Here is a 23,372-nt window from a genome sequence, read left to right as displayed (position 1 = left end):
TTTTTCAGCCTGCCCCCCCCAGTTATGCACATCTGCCCCCAGGCTTGCCACTCTGCCCCAGAAATGCCTTATACCCTCTAAATGCCACTGTGCCCCATGACACACCTTTTAACCCTCTATATGCCACTGTGCCCCATGATATGCCTTTTGACCCCCCTATGTGCCACTCTGCCTCCAAAATTGCCTTATACCCCTATATGCCACTCTGGCATTTAGGGGTTAAAAGGCATATTATGGGGCAGAGTGGCATATAGGGAGGTATAAGGCATTTCAGGAGGCAGAGTAGCGTATAGAGGGTTAAAAGGTATTTCTGGAGGCAGAGTGGCATTAAGGGGGTTAAAAGGCATTTCACAGAGCACTCTGCCTCCAGAAATGCCTTATGCCCCCCCATTTAACACTCCCCCCCCAAACTTACAGGTGCTTCTGAGTCCCCCGGTGCTTAGTCCGGGCAGCGTGTAGAGCTCTACGCGATTCCCGTGGACAGTTTCCGCTTGAGCGGACAACTTATGGACCCCACAGGTCCTGGTGAAATATAAGACTATTTAGCTAAATTCAAAAGTTATGAGTCCCAAGTAACTGGGCATCGGCTGACACCATTGGAAACAGAATTATTATTATTTATTGTTTTATATAGTTCCATCAGATTCCATAGCGCTGTACAATGGGTAGACAGGACATAACAAGTAGAATATAATGTAACAATTTGACTTACAGAAACAACATGGGAGGAGGGCCCTGCTCCAAGGAGCTTACGATCTAAGGAATGATTGCTCTACAGGTTCTCCATCCATAGGATAACATTCAGAATCTCTGATTTGGTTTCATTTACTTTCAGGTGTTGATAGTGATAACGATTAATACATTTTAACTTTTAAATGAAATACTTCTGATAAATTTACAGTCATTGGCCAATTAGAGGATATCACCCCATATGTCCCATGCGGCCCACTGTCTGAAAAAGCAGGACACTAGACTAAAATCTTGACTGATCAAGGAAAACTTGTTGTTGGGGTGTATAATATTTTCTATTTTTTATTCCTCAAGATGACGTCTCTAATAATGCAGATGCAAACATATTTATTTTATATTTTGAAAATTATAAAACCAAACTGCCTGAATTCCATTCTGTGTTTCTAGAGGGACTTGGTATGAACAATAAATGATCTATAATTAGAGATATAATGAGATTATGTGTTTTAACCCAATCTTTGCAGATGTCTCTAATGATGTCATGGGATGAATGTGATTTATGGAAGGAGGAATATAAAAGAATGAAGGAAGATTGGAGTAAACTGACCAGCAAGAACTGTGAGCTGAGGAATGAGTTGCAAGTTGTTCAGAGCAAGCTTAAGGTACCAAGTAACTATTAAAACAAACAAAGCATTATAGCTAAGCATCCCTCTACCAGTGCTATAAGTACAGAAAATATCCTACAACGCGTCTTATGTTTGGGTTTTCAGTAACACTCTAGAATTTGTTAAAACTCATATATGTTACCTTGCTCCATTCAAAAGATAGATGGAATTAAAATGCATTTTTAGATGTGACACATGCATTTTCACCAAGGTTTCAGCAACTCCACTTTTAGTAAGTTATGAAAATTAAAAATATTGTGAGTTGTTTTGAAGTATGTCTATGCTAACAAGGTTTGTCATCCACAAACATTTGACATGATAAGTGATTATATATACATAGTACTTTCTTAGTCAGATGCTGTGCCCTCCAGTAATATTGGCACCCTTCTAAATTGTTTGATATCCATGAGAGCAGAGTATCTTTGTGTATTTTTTGAAGAAAAGATAAAAAGGTTACACAATAAAGACACGTTGCCCCAGCCTTCTTTGCTCATATTTACCAAGAGTGCCAATATTAGTGGAGAGCACTGTATATCAGTAGTACGTCTTATCAAATTCATATTTTTCTGTGTATTTTGGCAGTGGCTGGAAGTACAAGACTCTCAAGTTCAGACACTTCAAAACCACCTGCAAAGTGCAGAGAGAGAGGGGATTGATCTGCAAGCTTATAATGACCAACTGCAGGAAGACAATGAACTGCTCAAGATGCAGCTTGACTCCATGGAAGGTCTGTAACAGACCACAGCCAATAAAGCTGAACTTAATTTAAAGATTTGTGAAAGCAGAAGCACAACTGAAAGCTATCAATTTGTCTGACGGTTCAGATGAGAATGTGACCATCTTGTACTTTTCCTAAGATGGAGAGAGATTTGTTTTCACTTATCTTGCATATGTGTTCTTTAGTATGCAACTAACCTTGCACTCTGATAACGGCAATTACAAAATATTGCATTGTCCTGTACGTTGACATGCTTTCCTGTCATGAAGTGGAGGCCATTGTGGTCATATCTCCACACTGTAAAAAAAATTCTGTTAATTTTACAGAAATAAAACGGCAGCTGTGGTTGCCAGAATAAATCTGTAGAAAAATACATTAAAAAATGTAAACAACTTTACAGTTTTTAATAGTAAATTGTTCAATTTAACCCCTTCCGTACCGGTGACGTACCTGGTGCTTCCTGGTTGGGTGTCACCCACAGACCGGAAGGTACATCATGGATGATGCGCGATCCAGCGTCTCTATGGGTGTCCCCAGCGATCCGTAACAGCCACTCCCCCTCAGTTCTGTGCACGTAATCGCTTTGAAGCGAATCACGAGCACGGGATTAAAATATTTAAATAAAACTGCGGTCTTCAAGGGCGCCGGTCCTGAAGGGGTTAAAACTGTTGGTTCACCAAATGCATATGAGTTCTTTTGTCAGGGAAGCTATAAATAATAGTTAATGTTTTTTGGGGGGGGGTTTAATGTGACCTACTACTATTATAGATTTATTACAAAGCCTACTAATCAATTGTTAGGCCTGCTCAATTCTAAACAAACACAACTAGTTTTTGAAACTCTTCACGTTAACATACCGTATTTGCTCGATTATAAGACGACCCCGATTATAAGACGACCCCCCAAAATCAAAATATTAATTTAGGAAAAAAACAAAAAGCCTGAATATAAGACGACCCTATAGGAAAAAAGTTTTACCAGTAAATATTAATTCATGTAAATTATTTTTTCATGTTTAATAAAAGCTATGATTGAGAAAAATATATTTTTTAAATTTCCTTTTATTTGCCAACCTGCCTCCCCCCAGTTATGCCACTCTGCCCCCAGAAATGCTTTATACCCCCCTATTTGCCACTCTGCCCCATGATATGCCTTATACCCCTATATGCCACTCTGGCATATAGGGGGTTAAAAGGCATATCATGGGGCTGAGTGGCATATAGGGGGTTAAAATGCATTTCTGGAGGTATATAGGCATATCATGGGGCTGAGTGGCATATAGGGGGTTAAAATGCATTTCTGGAGGTCCAGAAATGCATTTTAACCTCCTATATGCCACTCAGCCCCATGATATGCCTTTTAACCCAGCATGTACTGGCTGCCTTGGCTTGATAGGAGTGTGATTGCTGTTAGCAGTTTGATATATAAACTGCTAACAGCAATCACACTCCTATCAAGCCAAGGCAGCCAGTACATGCTGGAACCTGGGGATGATAGTAGTGGGATTACAGCCTCCCTATGCCATGCTACAACCCCCACCCCCCTTACACATCCATGCTATCACACACAAACACATTTAAATACTCATTCATTCCATTAATCACACATACTTCACACATTAAACACACATTAAACACACATTAATCACACATACTTACCCAAAAACCCTCCCCCACCCCCTTACCTGAACTGCAGATCTCTCACTCGAAGATTTCTGCAGGGGACCGGCTGTAGAGCAACTTCTCTGGCCCCGCCCCCAGAGGAGGGAGGGGGAGATAGAGCTCTGTGAGGACGCTGCAAGCTTCCTGTCCTCCTGCTTCTAACAGAAGAGAAGCTGCTCGCGACCGGTAAGCAGCATGGCCGCAGCAGACATTTTTTGGGGGGTCTGAGAAGACGACCCCGATTATAAGACGAGGGGTATTTTTCAGAGCATTTGCTCTGGAAAAAACCTCGTCTTATAATCGAGCAAATACGGTAATTTTACTGTACTTGTACACATTCTTATGTGTAAAGAATAACATATACATTTGTAAAATGTAATACAATTTCGTTCTGTATCCGCCTGACAGAAACATTATTTTAACACTGTCAGCTTGTACATTTCACTGTATTGTGTTGCTTTTTGTATTACAATTTCTCTGTGTGTAAAAACGGCTGTAATCTCTAGATTCTACAAATAAATGGGATTTTTTTGGCGTATTCTTACTGTAAAATAACAGTTGTATTTGGTTCTGGATTTTACAATTATATTTTTGGTTTTTCAGAATATTCCTTTAAATTTAACACAGTTTTATTGTTTTTCAATTTACACAATTTTGATGTCATGATTTTACAGCATTCTACAGTTATTTTCACAGACATTTTTTACAATGCAGCTCACTTGTTGCTCCACCAGGGTGTGCTAGCTTAGGCAGTCTGCAGCGCTTGCCATCCTTGGATCCCCTTTTAATGCTATCCTTGGATCCCCTTTTCATTCAACAGTAATGTGTGCAAACTTTAGATGGTGGAGGAGATGAAAAAAAGAGCCTTTAACCCAGTCAACTAACAGTTTGTACCTGTCTTTTATCCTTAGGTGAATTACGAAACATGGAGATGCAGAAACTTCTGTTGCAACAAAAGATATGTGATCAACAAAGTAAGTGTAATGATTGACAGTCTGCAACATGATATGTATTAGCTAACCTAAGTTGAAGTGTTTTTTTTTTTTTGTCTTTGCAAGGATTTTCGGAAAGCAGCGACCTTTTAAGACATAGCTTTCTGTTTGATGTGATATTGCTGAATGTCAAATATACCGTATTGGCTCGATTATAGGCCGCACCCGAGTATAGGCCGCACCCTAAAAGTTAGGTGCTTTTTTTAAAGAAAAAATGTAATTTAAAGTGTAATATATATGCTGCCACTCTGCCCCCCCAAAACATGCTGCCACTCTGTGTGCCCCCCCGAGATATGCTGCCACTCTGTGTCCCCCCTCCCCTAAACTTACCAGTGCAGACTCCCGGCGTAGGGCCGGTGAGGGACATCTATTCTACGCAGAACGGTATACAACTTCCAGTGCCGGCACTTCCCACGGCAAGGAAGATTGTTAAAGCTTATTGCACAGATGTTCACCGGCTGCGGCTATGTGCGTAAACAACCTCCGCTGCCGGCACATCTGCACGATGTACTTTTACTTCCCCGTGGGAATTCCCGGCAAGGGAGATTGATAAAGCACACCGAGCAGACGTGCTGGCAGCGGAGGCTGGTTACGCTCGCATCGCTGCTGCCGGTGAACGTCTGCGCGATGCGCTTAGACAATCTCCCGTGCCAGCACTCCCCCCGTGGAAAGTGCTGACAGGGGAGGCTGTCTGAGCGTATCAGAGAATAGGATGCCCTATATACGGGCAAATATGGTAGATATATATATATATATATATATATTTATATATATACACACACACACACACGTTTTTAATGATTTGATTCCTTCAAGGTGATCATTTTGTCTAACAAAATCCTGCTAGTCAAACCGCCACACTGATGATAGCACTTTTTTTTTCTACAACCTAAGACAGTAAAAAAATCCTTTCCAATTGTGTGTGACTAATTAGCATTATCACAGCCTGTAGGTACATACCAATGAACACCAAGAAAGTAGCTCTTTCGTGAATCTTTTCCATTAATAGGTTACTTGTAGGATTTTTAATGTCTATTAAATACAAAGCAGCACTTGGACATAGGTAGCTTAGAGACCTTGGAGACATTGGTCAAGTGAATGTCATTACAGGTCAGGTCAACAGAAGAGAACACTCACATGCGTCAGACCCTCCAATCTAAATAGTCTGACTCCCATCAACAGGAGGCAAGCGAGTGCTCAGCTTAATCCAAGTTTTGGATTCAGACCCTTCCATCAGAGTTCACACAAATCAAAAAGATAAGTCAGGCCTACTGACTCTAAAACAATACCAATCTTTTTTATTCAAGTAAATCTTACAGCTGGCCATGCTTAACGTGTTTTGTTTTGCATGTGAGTGCTTAACTATAGGTTGGAATGTTCGATCATTTAAGTATAATCAGCAGTTAGTCAATAACTGAAAGGAGGGAGTTAACCTGAATTGTTCTGTTTAAGAAATAGCTTAAGTATTGAATCAACTATTTAAAATAGCTGTATAAAAAGTGCCCATAAATTAAAAAAACCTTTGGATATAATGTATAAAGTAAAAGTATTTTAAAGACAAGATACATTGAAAATAGACATTCTTTAATGTGAAGTGTGATTGTGATTATTGGTTAAATATAGAAATAAAAATATAAGGGGATATGATAAAATATAATTAAAATAAAATAAGATCATTAAAGAAAAAAATAAGAGAAATTAATCAATAAAGTTAAATCGCGATAAATATGTAGTACTAAACAAAGTGTATACTTAGAGATTTCAAGAATACATTCCCTCCTTTACTAAATAAATAGTTAGACCAAACTTCGTACAAAAACATAAAAATATATCTAAATACAAGAATATAAAATATAATAAAATCACTTAATGGATCTCTCACAAGATACTTCTACAGGGCCGGCGCTCAGAACATCGATTGTGATTCTGCATTTGCCTCTATCACGGTGACTTTTTTCTTTTTTTTTTTTGACAAAGTTCAAAATACACTAAGAGAACTAATCTGTGATTTTTTATGTTTAGGTGAGATTGTATCCATCAGTCAGAGAAGTTGCCCAAACTGCATCCACGACATGAAGATCCGGCCAGTGGATCAAACATCCAATGAACAGAGTGACCAATTATGTTTGGTTACAAAAAAGCTAGAAGCAAAAGAAAAAGAGGTACATTATTGTTAATCTACATGGCTAATATATTGTTCATCAATAAGGTGACTTTCAGGAAACCTCACTTAAATACAATTTTTACAGGGTCATACTCATCCGATAAGACTCACCATTAATTAAAATTATAAAGGACCTCCATGCAAGTCAATAAACTTCTATGCAAGATGGGAAATACCTTGAAGCACACCAGACTTTCAGGCATCCTAAAAAGGGCTAATGTTTGACCAAACAAAAACCCAGGCAATAGCCCCTTTGCCACCTCACACACAAACACTCTTCTCTTACATTTATAGTGCCAGTATGTGCATATACCTCCTGTGTGTGTCCCCTATACACCGTGGAGTCCCTTGCTATGCCCCAAGCAGTTGCTAGACCTACTTCTACATATTGCAGACATGTTCTTGGGTGACTACTTAAGTCCCCTTCCAGACAGCTGTCTAAGCCACTCGACATTATGACCAACCCTGGTCCTGACCCTGACAAAAGCAGCTAATTTCTGAATAATGTGTTGGTTAAACAGTAAAATAATGGACTGTAAAAGAAGCTACAAAAAATTCCATCTGTACCCATTTTCACCAGTAGGTGGCACTGCTTGTATGCATCTTGGGTACATACTCTCCATTGTTAACAATAATAGATTTTGTTAAATATGAGCTTAAGGATCTGTAAACGTGCATCATGCAGTAGTGCAATGCTTTTAATTCAGCCCTGCATTATGCATTACTCATGTGTCCCATAACAGTTCCTAGAGGGTCTCATTTAACCAAGATTTATACAATGTCTTTTATTGTTATTACATATTAAGTAAAGAAATTGGTAAGATTTTGGCATACCTGGCTATAACTGTGACAAATATTATAAAAAAAAAAAACAAAAAAAAAAACAGTGTTGTTTACTTAAGTGGGAAGGTGCAGTAAAATAATTAAAAAGGCATGCAAGACCATTAAAAGACGTACTTTAATCCTAGCAGGACACTTTCTGTGTGAATGGAGTGTCACTTGGATTAGCATTTTCTACCTAAGCTATTGTGCTCAATTGTTTTGAGTCTTCAAAGGAATAAAGGGAAATGCGTGAATTTGCAGGATAATACATATAGCAGTATGTGTTTGTTATTCACAGCTCAGACAGGGAACAGAGAAAATTTGTCACCTTCCACCTGTGAATAAAACTTTTTTGCTGTTGTTACCTTAAGAAAACAATAAAAGATCAAACCCATAGTGCTGCATTTACATATCAGAAAAAAATAACTTTTATGAGGAATATAAAGGCAGACGTTAACTTCCAGCAAAGGGAGCTGGATCTATGGACACAGTCTTGTAAAATAAAAATCATTTAAAAAGCGGCACTAGTAAAGTGTTGAATTGTTGGTAGAAATATGCCTTTTACATGCACACCTGGGAACTTCCCAGACAGACTGACCCTTCTGCTCCATATGGGAGCGGGAGGAGATGGGAAGACGAGTCAGGGCTACCCTGTATAGGAGTCATAGATTAACATCAGAAAGAAAGCTGGCAGTTGCCGTGGCACTTGACTTGCCTGTGTCTACCATGTAAAAAAACATTTTATGTCTTCTAAAGGGCCTATAACCCATGAGGACCTCAGCCAGGTGGTGGGGCCACTTTACACACCTGCACTGAGAAAACAATAACACAATGTGACATATATATATATCTTAACACAGAATTTGTTGGCAGGTATATTCAGGCCATCTAGTCTGCCCTTTTTTCTGATGTAAAGACTCAGAGCTTAATCAGCCACTGTTCTTGACTTATATTTGGGTAAGGTATATGCCTGTCCTTTGTGTGTTTGAATTCCCTCACTCTATTAGCCGCTGCCACTTCTGCTGGGAGGCTGTTCCATTTATACAGTATCTCACAAAAGTGAGTACACCCCTCACATTTTTGGAAATATTTAATTATATCTTTTCATGTGATAACACTGAGGAAATGACACTCGGCTACAATGTAAAGTAGTGAGTGTACAGCCTGTATAACAGTGTAAATTTGCTGTCCCTTCAAAATAACTCAACACACAGCCATTAATGTCTAACACCTTGGCAACAAAAGTGAGTACACCCCTAAGTGGAAATGTCCAAATTGGGCCCAAAGTGTCAATATTTTGTGTGGCAACCATTATTTTCCAGCACTGCCTAAACCCTCTTGGGCATAGAGTTCACCAGTTTCACAGGTTGCCTCTGGAATCCTCTTCCACTCCTCCATGACGACATCACAGAGCTGGTGGATGTTAGAGACCTTGCGCTACCCCACCTTCCGTTTGAGGATGCCCCACAGATGCTCAATAGGGTTTAGGTCTGGAGACATGCTTGGCCAGTCCATCACCTTTACCCTTATCTTCTTTAGCATGGCAGTGGTCGTCTTGGAGGTGTGTTTGGGGTCGTTATCATGTTGGAATACTGCCCTGCGGCCCTGTCTCCGGAGGGGATCATGCTCTGCTTCAGTATGTCACAGTACATGTTGGCATTCATGGTTCCCTTAATGAACTGTAGCTCCCCAGTGCCGGCAGCACTCATGCAGGCCCAGACCATGACACTCCCACCGCCATGCTTGACTGTAGTTTGAAGGGGCAGAGGGGGGATAGTTTGAAGGGGCGGGGGGGGTAGTTTGAAGGGGCGGGGGGGTAGTTTGAAGGGGTGAGGGGGTAGTTTGAAGGGGCAGAGGGGAGGGGTAGTTTGAAGGGGCAGAGAGGGGGGGGCGCCAGAGGAGTAGTCCGCACAGGGCGCCACAACGCCTAAGGCCGGCTCTGGTCTTGGCAATCTTCTTATAGCCTAGGCCATCTTTTTGTAGAGCAACAATTCTTTTTTTCAGATCCTCTCAGAGTTCTTTGCCATGAGGTGCCATGTTGAACTTCCAGTGACCAGTATGAGAGAGTGTGAGAGCGATAAAACCCAATTTAACACACCTACTCCCCATTCACACCTAAGACCTTGTAACACTAACGAGTGACATAACACCGGGGAGGGGAAATGGCTAATTGGGCCCAATTTGGACATTTCCACTTAGGGGTGTACTCACTTTTGTTGCCAAGGTTTAGACATTAATGGCTGTGTGTTGAGTTATTTTGAGGGGACAGCAAATTTACACTGTTATACAGGCTGTACACTCACTACTTTACATTGTAGCAGAGTGTCATTTCTTTGGTGCTGTCACATGAAAAGATATAATAAAATATTTACAAAAATGTGAGGGGTGTACTCACTTTTTTGAGATACTGTATACCACCTTCTCAATAAAGTAAAACTTTCTTGCATCACATCTCAGCCCCTAACCTACTAGTTTCAGATTGACTTTTTTCTCTCTTTAACATTTCTGTTTTCAAATAAATGTTCCTCTTGTACTTTGTTAGATCCCTTTAAGTATTTAAAAGACTTCATTTACGTGATCCATTGCTTCAATTATTGTATTGGTTAAACCCATTTAAAGATGACTTATTTATTATCCACTAGTGTGACATAATGAAAACTGAGATGGAATCACTCACCATGGAATACAGGGCATGTAAAGACACACTGCAGCAGTGCAGAGAGAACTTAAAGGGAATTCCTGTGCAGCAATCCAAGGTACCTTTTTTTAATAACTTATATGGGAACCATAAACTTACCGAGTCCAGCACTGAAAACCATCTGTCAGTTACATTAATATACTTTTAAAATATGTTTAGTTAGATATGTTACACTCAGATACCTACTTAAGGCATTGTCAAGCAATGTAATGCAAATATCCCATCATTTGCCATAACCCCACAATGTAGCTCACTTGAGAATCATACTTTCAGCAAAGGAGGAAGTTGTAAAACAATTTAAGGACCCTACCTATGTTGTTTGAGCAGATGACACATTAAACTGTACCATTACATAATGCCTACATCTGTGCAGTTCCTCTGTATTGCAACTGCCACAAATTCCAACTTAAAACCTAACATAGCAGCAGCCCTCACATACATTAGTTATATACTCTGATCAGCCATAACATTGTCATTAACATGACAGGTGAAGTGAGTAACACTGATAATCTTGTTATCATGGCACCTGTCAGTGGGTGGGATACATTAGGCAGCAAATGAACATTTCTTCCTCAAAGTTGATATGGGCAAGCGTAAAGATCTGAGCGACTTTGATAATGGCCAAATTGTGATAGGTAGATGGGTCAGAGCATCTCCAAAACTGTAGCTCTTGTGGGGTGTTCCCAGTCTGTAGTGGTCAGTACCTATCAAAAGTGGAAGGAAGAAAAAGCGGTGAACTGGCGACAGGGTCATGGGTGGCCAATGCTCATTGATGCATATGGGGGGTGACGACTGGCCCGTGTGGTCAAATCCAATCTACTGTACCTCAAATTGCTGAAAAAGTTCAGGCCAGTCAGGGTGCCCATGCTGACCCGTTTACTGCCGAAAGTGTGAGCATAAGAACCGAACCACAGAGCAATGGAGGAATGGTGGCCTGATCTGATGAATCACGTTTCCTTTTACATCACATGGATTGCCGGTTGCGTGTGTGTCACTTACATGGAGAACACACAGCACCAGGAAGCATTTATGGAGAAGCATTACAAGACTTAAAAGATCTGATGCTAACGCCTTGGTGCTAGATTCCACAGCACACCATCAGAGGTATAGTGAAGTCCATGCATCGACAGGTCACGGTAGTTTTGGTGGCAAAAAGGGGACCTACATAATATTGGGCAAGTGCCCATAATGTCATGGCTGATCACATCATGCAACAGTTCCCTTTTAAAGGAATTTTGTAATAAAAACACTTCAAATGACTATAATTTATTTTGCAACGAAAGAAAGACCATATAAAACCAACAATATCCATTTTATTGACCTTATAGAAAAGTGCTGAGACAGTACCGGGAGGTTTTGGGAACTCACCTGCTCAGGTTTCAGTAGGTTGAGCACTGTAGCAACATTTACCTTAATGCAGGCTAAGTAGCCTTTTCCCATTCTCAGTTAAGTTTGCCTCAGATGCATAATGATTTGTGTTCAAGGTTAAGACAGTTGCAAAAAAATGCAGAATAATTATACAGCTTTAGCATTGAGGTAGTTAATTTTCTGACCATCACAATTTACATCAGAAATAAAAACCTTTGCTTGTTTCTTTCCACAGGGTCACATCTCTTGCTGGGTGCCAGTCTTAATTCTTTTTTTTGCAGGTCTTACAATGTTTATTATATCTGCTCATATAGAATGTGTTACACGCTGAAACCATGAACGACTTTAAATTTTCATACTGACTGAGTTTGATGTTATTTTTGTTTGCCATTTAAATAGACTTTTAAATAAAACAGTTTCATCACCATTGTGAGATGTAAGGATCTTTCCAACCTTCACAGCAAGGAACAATTATATATGATGTGTAAAAAACATTTTTTTGCTGCAATATAAATAACTGACTATGTGAGGAATATGTACATTGTATTGGTCTAGATCAGAAGTTTTCTGACTACAGCTAAGGGTTTCTGAGGGCTAGTTGTTCTAGATTAGATACACACACCACCCTCCTCATTTATGACTAGATCGAAATCACACATTCATCTTGCATTCCATCAGGATCTATAGTACATTTTAAATGTTACACTGTATATGGTGTATTGCATTATTTTCAGTGGTCAATTATCCACAGGACATAATCTGTAGAGGGACAGGCCAAGACCAGGTGGGGTTGGGGTGTGGTGGTGGCCAATGGGTCTAGACCCACCACTCTCAGAAAAAAAAGTCTGTCTATGGGGGCTCATCCCTAGGGCAGGGGAGTCCAACGCGCTGGACATCAAGGTGCGGCCCGCATGAGTGAGCAGGACCGGTCTGGCTCACTCACGCGGTGGTCTGCCGGTCCATGGGCCGGCAGACCACACTCAAAGCGGCCGTCCGGCTGCGAAGTTCAAAGCAGCTGTTGTGCGGCTTTGAACACGTGACGTTCGAGGGGACGGGCCCACAGAAGGTGTTCCTCGTGGAAAGGACAAGGTCATCACACCGGAGAGCAGAAAAAAGTAAAAAACCAAATATGTATGTATTACCAATGGACATGATAAAAGTGTAATTTCTGCTAGCTTTTGCTACTGTGGCTGCTTGTGCATGATAGGAGTGTCATTGCTATATTAAATATATATGAATACTAACAGCAATCACACTCCTATCATGCACAGGCAGCCAGTACATGCTGGATCCTGGGCATCATAGAAGTGCGATTGCTGTTAGCAATCACACTCCTATCATGCCAAGTCAGCCAGTACATGCTGGAATCTGGGTATGCCTGGGCATGATAGGAGTGTGATTGCTATTAGTAATCATATATATTTAACATAGCAATGAGACTCCTATCATGCACAAGCAGCTAATACATGCACATAACCTACAGCCTTCCTGTGCCCTGTCCCCCCTTACACATCCATGCTATCACATGCATATTCATTCATCAGAAACATTCATTCCCTCATTCACGTACACTCATTCATACACCCTTCCCCACCCTTACCTGGACTGAACTGCAGATCTTCCGGTGCCGCTCGCAGACTTACGCAGGGGTGCTTGTGCGCAACGCAAATGGAGATGTCTGTTTCAAATTCTCTTGACCTGCCCAGGGGAACAGGAACGAAGCGGAGTCACGTGAGGTGACGCGCTGGGTTCCTGCTTCCCCTCGATGGAGCAAGAGATGCTGCTGAGCAACAAAGAGGGAAGCAGCAGGACCCCTGTGGATGATAATTTTCGGTGGGGTTTTTTTTTGTTTTGGTATTTTGCCAAATTAACCCTATATTAATATGCATTATAAAGCTAAAAGGCCATATTTTCTCTCAGTGAAAAATGAGTGTGGCCCATGCACACATACATTTCTGATGAAGTGGCCCACTGCAGAAAAAACTTGGACACCCCTGCCCTTGGACTTACGAATGCTATAAATAAACAAGTGACCAATCTTCATGACACCTTTGGCTTTTGGCCCCTTCTATAAAAGAGTGTTGCATATCCCACAAGGATTTTTGTGTGGTGTGTTGGTACCAAGGGAGCCCTGACGACTTTCACCACTTTATTCTGAGCTGTGGTGGACACTTAGCCAGGCCAAACTACTGGATCATCAAAGGCTTCTGCTTCTTCTCCCCGAGGAAACAGCAACATTTTGTTTGTGTTTTGTATAAAAAATTATGTTACTTAGTGCCATACTGAACTCCAGTTGCTGATGCCACAAACCTACTTTCAAGTAATTTCCACTATTCACAACAGGGTATTTCTTTTACAGTTTATTGAGGTGAGATGGGCAAAAAAAAAGTATAGAACTTTTGAGTATTATTACATTTCTTCAGATGATGTGGTGTTTAGGAAGAATATATTTGCAAACAACAGGTTGGTCAAGGAAAGCAGAAACTTTGCTTCTCAAACATTTTTGGGCCAATCAGTTAACAAATATGTATTTAGAATACTTAAATGCCTTCAAAGAGCAACAGCAGTTAGAGTTACAGTATCCGTTAAAATCTCAAGGTCCTTAAAATGACTTTGGCTAAGAAACGTTTGCCTCAACTTTTCAAACCAATCTTCTAAATGTTTCTGTAAGATGTGGCATACAGACTCGGGTACAGTGAAGGAATAAATGTGTGTCCTTTTGAGTCCTAACCTAGAGCAATCACCTTGGACAGTCAAATGTCTCAGGGGCACCAAAGACAAGCAGTTCTCAAAGCCGCTTGTAGTGTCAAACCAGTATACCGCAGGGAAATTTAAAAGGAATCCAAAGATTGTGCAGAGGTTCCAGTCTGGAAACTGAACATCACCTACAGATACAGTAGCTGGTTGCTCATGTTGGTACTGTGTTAGATGATCCAAGAGGTAATTAAGCTGAGACTGTATTAATGGGACATCATCTCTGTTACATACCACAGGCTGATTGAGTGATGCTGAAACATCTATTAGATAGAAATCATTACTATGAACCAATGCACTTATGCAGGACATAGCCCTGGTAACATTAATTATTAGAATGTTATCTGCAATGTTCAGGATGTGCAAATGTCCCTTTATGAAGCCCATATGCTGAAGTTCTTCAACATACCCCTGTATTTGGTGGACACCTGCTCCACTATAGTCGTAAAGAAAACATGGCTTTAGTCCACAGTCCACAGACAGAATGTCAGCAGCAAGTTTCAAGGAGACTGCAACAGAGAAAAGCCTCTTCTTACGTTCTTTAAGGTGACGTGAAGAAGCCAAATGAAGTTCTTCCTGGAGAGACATCACAATTGGAAGGGAAATGTCTACACATGTATCAACCACAAAGCAGCATCTTCTTTCATCTGTTCAAAAACCAAAAATATTGTAACTTGCATGAGACTTATTGTTGAATCTACCTAATCTCCATAACACTCTGATACTGTAGGTTCTTTTTTTTAACCTAAGGAGGTTGAGATCTTTGCAGAACTAGCATATTAATGTGTTTTCTATCACAAACTCACTTTCCTTCTCACTCTCCCACCAGCAAAATATGAAACAGTGGCTCCCACCACATTTTTATTACTTATATCAGATTTAAAATAGATCTACACTTTTTTGGCATGTTCTTAAAAAAAATTTAAAACAGACGGAGAAGTGGGGTGTTTTAGCAAAGAAAGTCACAAAAAAAACATCACTGACAAGGAGCAACAACGCCAGCTAACGGTCTGGAGAAAGTTTATTGGGATAAAATGAGAGAAACGTATTTGTTAGATCAGTGCGAACCTACATTATTGCATGCAGCACTGATATGTACACTGAAGTGAAAAGTACTTATAGACTTTATATACACGGAGCTCCTCACAACTGCCTTAAAAAAGAAATAACATACACTTGGGACTTACAAGCTGCAGACTGGCTGAGGTAAGTAACCTAACAAAGCAGCTTAACATGTAAGCTTTTAAAAGATGCAGTGTGTATACACACACACACACACATATATATATATATATATATATATATATATATATATATATATATATAGATAGATATACACACACATGTATGCATATGTGTATTTATATATACATGTATGTATATGTAAATATGTATATACATGTATGTATATATATATAATATATGTGTGTATATATATATATATATCTATAATATATGTGTGTATATATATATATATAATATATATTATACACACACACAGACATGTGTCACACTAGATTTAACATGCTGGTAGGTAGTTAGACATTTTGTTGCATGAAATAGCCCTTCCTAACCTGTATCCTTCAATTTAAGTATTTTATGCAACAGACCTAAGATCAAGTAATTAACATCTGCACACAAGACACGTACAATTCCACACCTACATGCTGGACGCAGCTGCTTCTTCCTGTTCCTAATCACGTGGAAGCTGAAAGGCACTGTAGCCACGCCCCTAGTTAAAGATACAGCGTCAAGCTGTGAATACGTTGCCGTGGCTCGGACTGCACTTGCTGAGAATAAAGGTGGATCAAACTTCCGGTGTATGTGGCTGCGCTGCATAAATACATACTAACACATTTGTTCTCTTGCTCCTCCGTCTCCCAGTCACCACTAACTCTAGACTCTCCCCTGACATACTGTATGCTGGCACCCACACACATGCAGACACCAAATACTAACACACACACACCTATGCTAACACCATACACTAACATACTTACACACTCTAATACCAGACATTAACAGACACACATGCCCAGTGGCAGCTGGGGGGGTAATTCCAATGGGGGTTCACAATATATACATTTTGAAAATGAAATATACATTTACGATGTAATGTACAGGTTAAAATAAATTTTCCATCAACCATAACTGCCCCTAAATTAACCCTAAAGACCCCATCAACCATAACTGCCCCTAAGATTAATCGCACGTGTGATAGACATAGGCAGGATACAATAGGGGACAGGAGGCTTCATGGCACGTGAACCCCAAAGTGCAAAAGGAAAATAAAATTGCAAAATTCATCAAAAATCCTCCTATGGAGGAGCCTCCACTGCACATGCCAATACCTTACAGCAATACACACAAACACCTAATACACACTCTAACACTATATGCTGAAAACAGGAGTGCAATATCTCCTGCAACTTATGTTCCTAGAGGTCATCAAGCCATTCAGTAGTAGGAGGTAATAAGACAGGTCTGGAGCTCGTATGGGGAATCCGCAACTTAAGGAGAGAAACTTGGAATACTGGATGTACCCCACCTGGAGTCAGGCAACTGAAGGCCAACGGCTTCTGGATTAATGATAGCAGTGATAGTACCGTATTTGCTCGATTATAAGACAACCCCCCAAAATCTGAATATTTATGAAAAAAAAGAAAAAGCCTGAATATAACACGACCCTATTGGAAAAAAGTTTTACCAGTAAATGTTAATTCATGTAAACTATGTGAACAATTTTTTTTTTAATAAAAGCTATAATTGAGAAAAATATTTTGTTTCTATTTCCACTGTGCCCCAAAAATGCCTTATACCCCCTATATATCACTGTGCCCCATGATATGCCTTTTAACCATCTAAATGCCACTGTGCCCCATGATATGCCTTTTAACCCTCTAAATGCCACTGTGCCCCATGATATGCCTTTTGACCCCCTATGTCTTATACCCCTATATGCCACTCTGGCATTTAGGGGGTTAAAAGGCATATTATGGGGCAGAGTGGCATATAGGGAGGTATAAGGCATTTCAGGAGGCAGAGTGGCATTAAGGGGGTTAAAAGGCATTTCACAGAGCACTCTTCCTCCAGAAATGCCTTATGCCCCCCATTTAACACTCCCTCCCTCCTCCAAACTTACCGGAGCTTCTGAGTCCCCGGTGCGTAGTCCGGGCAGCGAGTAGAGCTCTACACGATTCGTGTAGACAACTTCCGCTGCAGCTGGGAGGAGGTACGGTTAGCAGCGGGGGTTGTCTGTGTCCGTCGCGCAGACCTTCCCCGACTGTCAGAGATCACGGGGAACTTTGATCTCTGACAGCCGGGGTAGGTCTGGGCCATGGACACACACAACCTAACTGCACCTCCTCCCGGCTGCAGCAGAACTTGTGTACGCGAATCGCGTAGAGCTCTACACGCTGCCCGGACTAAGCACCGGGGACTCAGAAGTACTGGTAAGTTGGGGGGGCAGGAGGATCCAGGTCCCCTGCATCGCTGCGGGGGATCTGGATCTTAGTCTCATAGTCAGACCTAGTTGAGGTGATTATAAGACGACTCCGATTATAAGACAAGGGGTACCTCATCTTATAATCGAGCAAATACGGTATTCAAATATATAGGACCCAATTTCTTGAAAGGACAAGCCAATTTTCGATGGGCGGGGAAAAAACATACTTTGTTCCCAGCCTAGTATTGAGAGGTAGGCATAATAGACGTTCATATATATTAATGTAATTGGTTGTTGTATGTGAATTCAGCTAATTGGAGTAGTTGGTACCAGTCATCTTGTATGTGAGTGATGTAGCAACAAATATATTGTTCTAGGTTATTGTAACGGAACCCTCCATCACTGGGGGCACTGGAGAGGCCTGACAGCCAGCCTCCTCCCTATTGACTATGGGCCCTGGCTTTGTAAAGACTTTTGTGGCTACCCCTAGCAGTATATCATCTCATCATTTGCTGAGGGGATTATCTCCGGCAGACAGCCAAGATCTGCAACCAGGGAGTGACCGCCATTGTTTTACTTTAATATCAGACCCTGCCACCCCATGGTACACTACTATGTTGCCCCCCCTTCCGCCCAGTTCCACCACTACAGACATTTACCCCGGCCAGTCCCTGGAACTGATTTTTGTTTTATGTTAATGTGTGTTTTGCTGGCTATATCCAGCCCTGTGTGTGAGAAATAAATCAGTCTTCGTTTTGGTTTTACCCTACACTGAGTCTCGGCTAGTGACTGGGAAACCGGGAAAGAGTGTGTTGCCCGAGGCTAATGGAGCACAAGTCAGTGGAGGTAGTCGTCGGACTATCCAGCTCTATGACAGGTATGGGTTGTCCTCTCAGTTTGCCCATTAGTCTAAGGATGGAAAACAGTGGACAGATGTCTTGTAGTCACTGACAAAACGCTGCCCAGAATTTGGAGGTAAATTGTCAGAGAGGATTGAACAGGGCAAACCGTGCAAAAGGAAGATTACTTTGAGGAATAGCTTGGCAGCAGTAGGTAGGCCAATAGTAGGGATAAAGTGAGCCATCTCTGTAAGTGTCAACCATAACCATAATGGTGTTATGGTTGCAAACAATTTTTACAGTTTGGTGTACAAATTGTGTTTCAAAAAAACACGTCAAAAACTGAAGCATACCTTCCCGATGTGGCTTCAAGATGATTAGAGCTTGACTTATTTGATCCATAAGCTCAGGAATGAGTAGCAAGATATATCAGTTTTTAATAGTGATGTTGTTGGGTTCTTAGGTAGTCTACATATGAGTGTAGGACTTTTTTCTCAACATAGAAGATACCAGCTCCTGCAGGGAGTTAATTGTCTGATGAATTGTAACTTGGCATCTATATATTCTTTAAGAACTTTCAATTCAGGTTCTCAGATAACATAAATACAATTAAAAGGAACAGTGGCCCCAGGTAGAAGATAGATAGATAGATAGATAGATAGATAGATAGATAGATAGATAGATAGATAGATAGATAGATAGATAGATAGATAGATAGCACGATCATATGGTCTATGGGGAGGTAATGATTCTGCCTTTTCTTTTTAACAAACACAACTTTAAAACAAAGATAAGGTTGGGGTAAGACCTCAGAGGGAGAAGGTCCTGGTGAAACATTTTAGCTAGACAACATGATGATGTGGGATATGCATAGCTGCTGGCATAATGAAGACACAAACTTATATTATAATTTTTTATTGGAGTTTAACAAATTGTGTATTAACAATATATATTTTAAGGATACAAAAATCAAAATAGGAAACAATGGAAATACGGATATGGTATTTAATCAATACAAGAGTTAAGATGAAGTACGCTTCACCATAACATCCATCTCTTGAACTTTAAATGTGGCATGGTTGTTGGTGACAGACGGGCTGGTCTGAGTATTTCAGAAACTGCTGCTGGTCAGAAAAAAAGAAAATATCCAGTGAGCAGCAGTTGTGTGAACGAAAATGCCTTGTTGATGTCAGAGGTCAGAGGAGAATGGGCAGACTGGTTCGAGATGACAGAAAGGCAACAGTAACTCAAATAACTACTTGTTCCAACCAAGGTATGCAAAATAAAATGTGAAGATGCACAGGGTCCCGGATAGACATGTGCATTCGTCTTCGGGCGAACATGAAAACGAACACAAAGAGTGCGTTTTCGTGTGCATTCTGAAGACATGAAGATAACGGCGGTAAAACGTAGACGAAGACACAACATGAAGAATCTTCATGATCGTCTTCGTCTACTAATCTCCCTGGTCCCTTCCCCATCTAGCCTACCTTAGTTGATGGAAGCGGAAATCCATAGGTTCGCCGTCAGGGGTTAAAGGGCAGTGCGAGTGAGCCTATTGGTCGCCTGCAGGGACCTCCTCTTGCATCAAACAATGAAGTCACTTGTACGGACATCTAACTGATAGAGCGGTGAGACCAGTGGTCTCTGCTGGACAAGTTGCTGCATTAGTATTTTAAAAGTCTGTACGAGCTACTCAATTGGTCGCCAGCAGGTGGCTCGTAGGAGCTGCTGCGTAGTCTGTACCGCATTAAACCCGTATTAACCCCTTCTACAAAAACGAAGAAAAAACAAACACAAAGAATGTCCATGAAGATTCACCCGAAGAGAAGACAGGAGCGGGCGAATATTCGCAGAATACCAAGATTTTTTTTTCCTGAAGACGAACACGAAGACTTCCCTGGTGCCCAAGTCTAGTCCCGAATCTATGATAGCTGTAAAATGGTGCTTGAGTCCCAATGTAGAGATACAAACATAGTGGTCATGCCACCGATCAGTAGGGGAGGAGACAGAGGAGTTATTTCTGGAGGCTGATTTGGGACAAGCACGGACCGGATGACAACACACCACAATATAGACACAGGTTTATGCTTCGCCTCCTTGCCTTTTCAACCTTGGATAGGGGACCTTGGGCCAACCCAGTCTGCATGGATTCCGCGGTTGATGGAGTACAAAATGGAACAGGTCCAGGGTGTCTTAAGTGAAGGAGATGGATGGCTAAATGGAAAGGCAGTTGTGGCATGTTCACAGGTGTAATATTTGGTTTATCTCAGTCACCAGGCTGATCATGACCTCAAGCATTTTGGGGGTCCTACATGTAATCTTTAAGGGTATCTAATAACCCTACATTAAATTGCGTACGTAGTACAGATTCATTCCACTCCACTTCTGCAGCCAATCTCTGGAAATGACATACTCCTCCATTGTCTTCGCCCTTGTTTTAAGCCTGTACAGCAGCTTTGGCAGTGCCATATTGTTGGGGTCATCATAGAGAACGCTTATAGCTTGACAGAATTATGACTAGGTTTTCAGAACAGGGCTATTGGAATGGAGCTCAAACCATCAGTGCTTCAGAAAGAAGTGATGGTTCATATCTTGACATAATCAGTGGGATAGGTTTTTGGCTTCAAGAGCTCACAAAAGGTTACAAAGGATTTGTTCAAGGTTTAGTCACCAGAGAAACAATCCACCTGTAGTTCAGGATAAGCTACTGCTGCACCCTCTACATCTGTTCCTCTGGTGGGAATAAGATGTCATGGGGGGTGCCGTGGTTGAACAGGTGCATTATGAATACCTTGTACTTCGACTTGTAGTGCAGTACCAGGTGTAACCCCTTATGGTGACCCTGGATATACGGTATCTGCTGAATTACTGCATATAAATTGAAGCAAGCTCAAGGTGAATAGAAACCACTGGCTAGGTTTCCACTTGTTTTTTTTTTGTTGCTAAAAACGCCCATAAAAACGCCAATTCAGCCACACGGCGTTTTTTTATTGAAAAAAACACTGCGGCCAGATGTTAGCTGTTCTTCAATAGGAAATCGCACAATGCCATATCCACTTGGCATTTTTCTGTTTGGCGTTTTTTCAGTCCTCTTTGGCGTTTTTCTGCTTTTTTGGGCTCTGTGGCAGTTTTTCAAAATCGCAGCATGTTGACACTCTGGCGTTTTTTGCAAGGAAATCTTGGCGTTTTTCTCCAATAAAAGTCTATGAGAGAGAAAAAACGCCATGAAAAAGCCACGTGGGTTTTTTGGCTTGGCGTTTTTTATGGCGTTTTTTCCACAGTTACAATGCAGAGGATGGACCCAGTATCTGTGTGTCCTACGAGAAATAGGCTGAAAACAAACAGTTTCACACAAAACAGTTCATATTGAATTTTACACCATTTGGAACAAACATGCCATTACAAACAAACATACCCGACTGGATCCTGCATGCCAAAAGCAACAGCAAACAATTTGCACCATCATTTGGGGCCAATCTTCCTAGAGGAGCAGACATTCGGAATAAAGCATGCCTTACAAACCACAGGAAAGAGACAAAAGGGTCCGCCGGGGCGTGTTTAAGTAGAACTCTACCAAGAAAATGACATCAGGACGGGGCAGATACTTGCCATTTATCCTAATCCCTTTTAGCTGGGTGAAAATTCCAACGTGTAAAGGCTGAAAAAACTGCCTAAGGTCAAAAAAGCAATTTCTACAGAAAGGCTAAAACGCCAGAAAAAACGCCAAAACGCAGGAGAATGCAGTGGCAGTTTTCTTGGCGTTTTTCAGCAAAAAAAAAAAAAACGCAGGACAAAAACCCAAGTGGAAACCTAGCCTCTGTGTGGTGCAAAAGAGCACGTTTTGCTTGATCTAATTGGGAACAACATCATGAGACTTTACACTACCAGAGATAAACCCTTCTATATGTGGATAAAGCTGGTTGCATTGGGTCTAAATAGTTGAGGGAGAGGCTTTTCTTTGTCCTAAATTGTACCTCATGGTTAAAAACCTGATGTTAAAGAATTAAGACACGCGTCTTAAATATGCTATTGTGTGCAGTAGTATAGTTTAGCATTGAACAAAACTTTTTGTTAAAATAAATGTATCCTTTATCCGATACCATGCTCACAGCTGGCACTTTTTGGCCTGGATGCAACAAAAAGATGTCCACTTCTTGAGGAACATAAATCCTTATTGTACTGTGCGTGTATGGTAAGTGCAGACTTATTTGTGCCACTAGGAATGCCCCCCCCCAAAGTAAAGTCTCTGCACAGGTTTTGCACACAACCACTCTTTTTCATAGGAGGGAAGCTGTACGGAGTGATATTTATTTCTTTGGATAACAAGAGTTGCTTTTTCATGTCAAGGTCAAAGAATCAATGTTTAAAGTTCCGAAAAATTAACTTCTCCACCCCCACTAAGTTTTACAAGAATAAATAAAAAAGCAAAAGGTTATGTTCAGGTAATAACTCAAGTATTATTTACCAAATGTGCTGAATTGTCAGAGGAGGGGTATCCTGTCAATGTTTTTTTTGGCCTTTTTAATTTTTTTAGCAAGTACAACTTTGAAGAA

The 23,372-nt window shown here is 40.9% G+C and overlaps 2 protein-coding genes across 4 annotated transcripts in view; one reads left to right on the top strand and one right to left on the bottom strand.

Annotated features, from left to right (window-relative positions):
• The window catches only part of TRAF3IP3 (TRAF3 interacting protein 3), a 32,497-nt gene extending 20,292 nt beyond the window's left edge, over positions 1-12,205 (top strand). For all 3 annotated transcript variants that reach the window (XM_053457589.1, XM_053457590.1, XM_053457588.1), the window contains exons 10-15: positions 1,215-1,352; positions 1,938-2,082; positions 4,646-4,708; positions 6,749-6,888; positions 10,355-10,468; positions 12,014-12,205. In XM_053457589.1, the coding sequence (XP_053313564.1) occupies positions 1,215-1,352; positions 1,938-2,082; positions 4,646-4,708; positions 6,749-6,888; positions 10,355-10,468; positions 12,014-12,109 (696 nt within the window). In that variant the 3' untranslated portion in view covers positions 12,110-12,205. The remainder of the gene's footprint in view (positions 1-1,214; positions 1,353-1,937; positions 2,083-4,645; positions 4,709-6,748; positions 6,889-10,354; positions 10,469-12,013) is intronic.
• Positions 12,206-14,133: 1,928 nt separating this feature from the next.
• Positions 14,134-15,176, bottom strand: C2H1orf74 (chromosome 2 C1orf74 homolog). The gene has a single exon (XM_053457604.1). The coding sequence runs from the start codon at positions 15,118-15,120 to the stop codon at positions 14,329-14,331; it is 792 nt and encodes a 263-aa protein (XP_053313579.1). The 5' UTR covers positions 15,121-15,176; the 3' UTR covers positions 14,134-14,328.
• Positions 15,177-23,372: the final 8,196 nt, after the last annotated feature.

Source organism: Spea bombifrons, chromosome 2 (genome assembly GCF_027358695.1).
Source record: "Spea bombifrons isolate aSpeBom1 chromosome 2, aSpeBom1.2.pri, whole genome shotgun sequence".
Classification (NCBI taxonomy): Eukaryota; Metazoa; Chordata; class Amphibia; order Anura; family Pelobatidae; genus Spea; species Spea bombifrons.
This window is presented reverse-complemented; position numbering and strand designations above follow the sequence as displayed.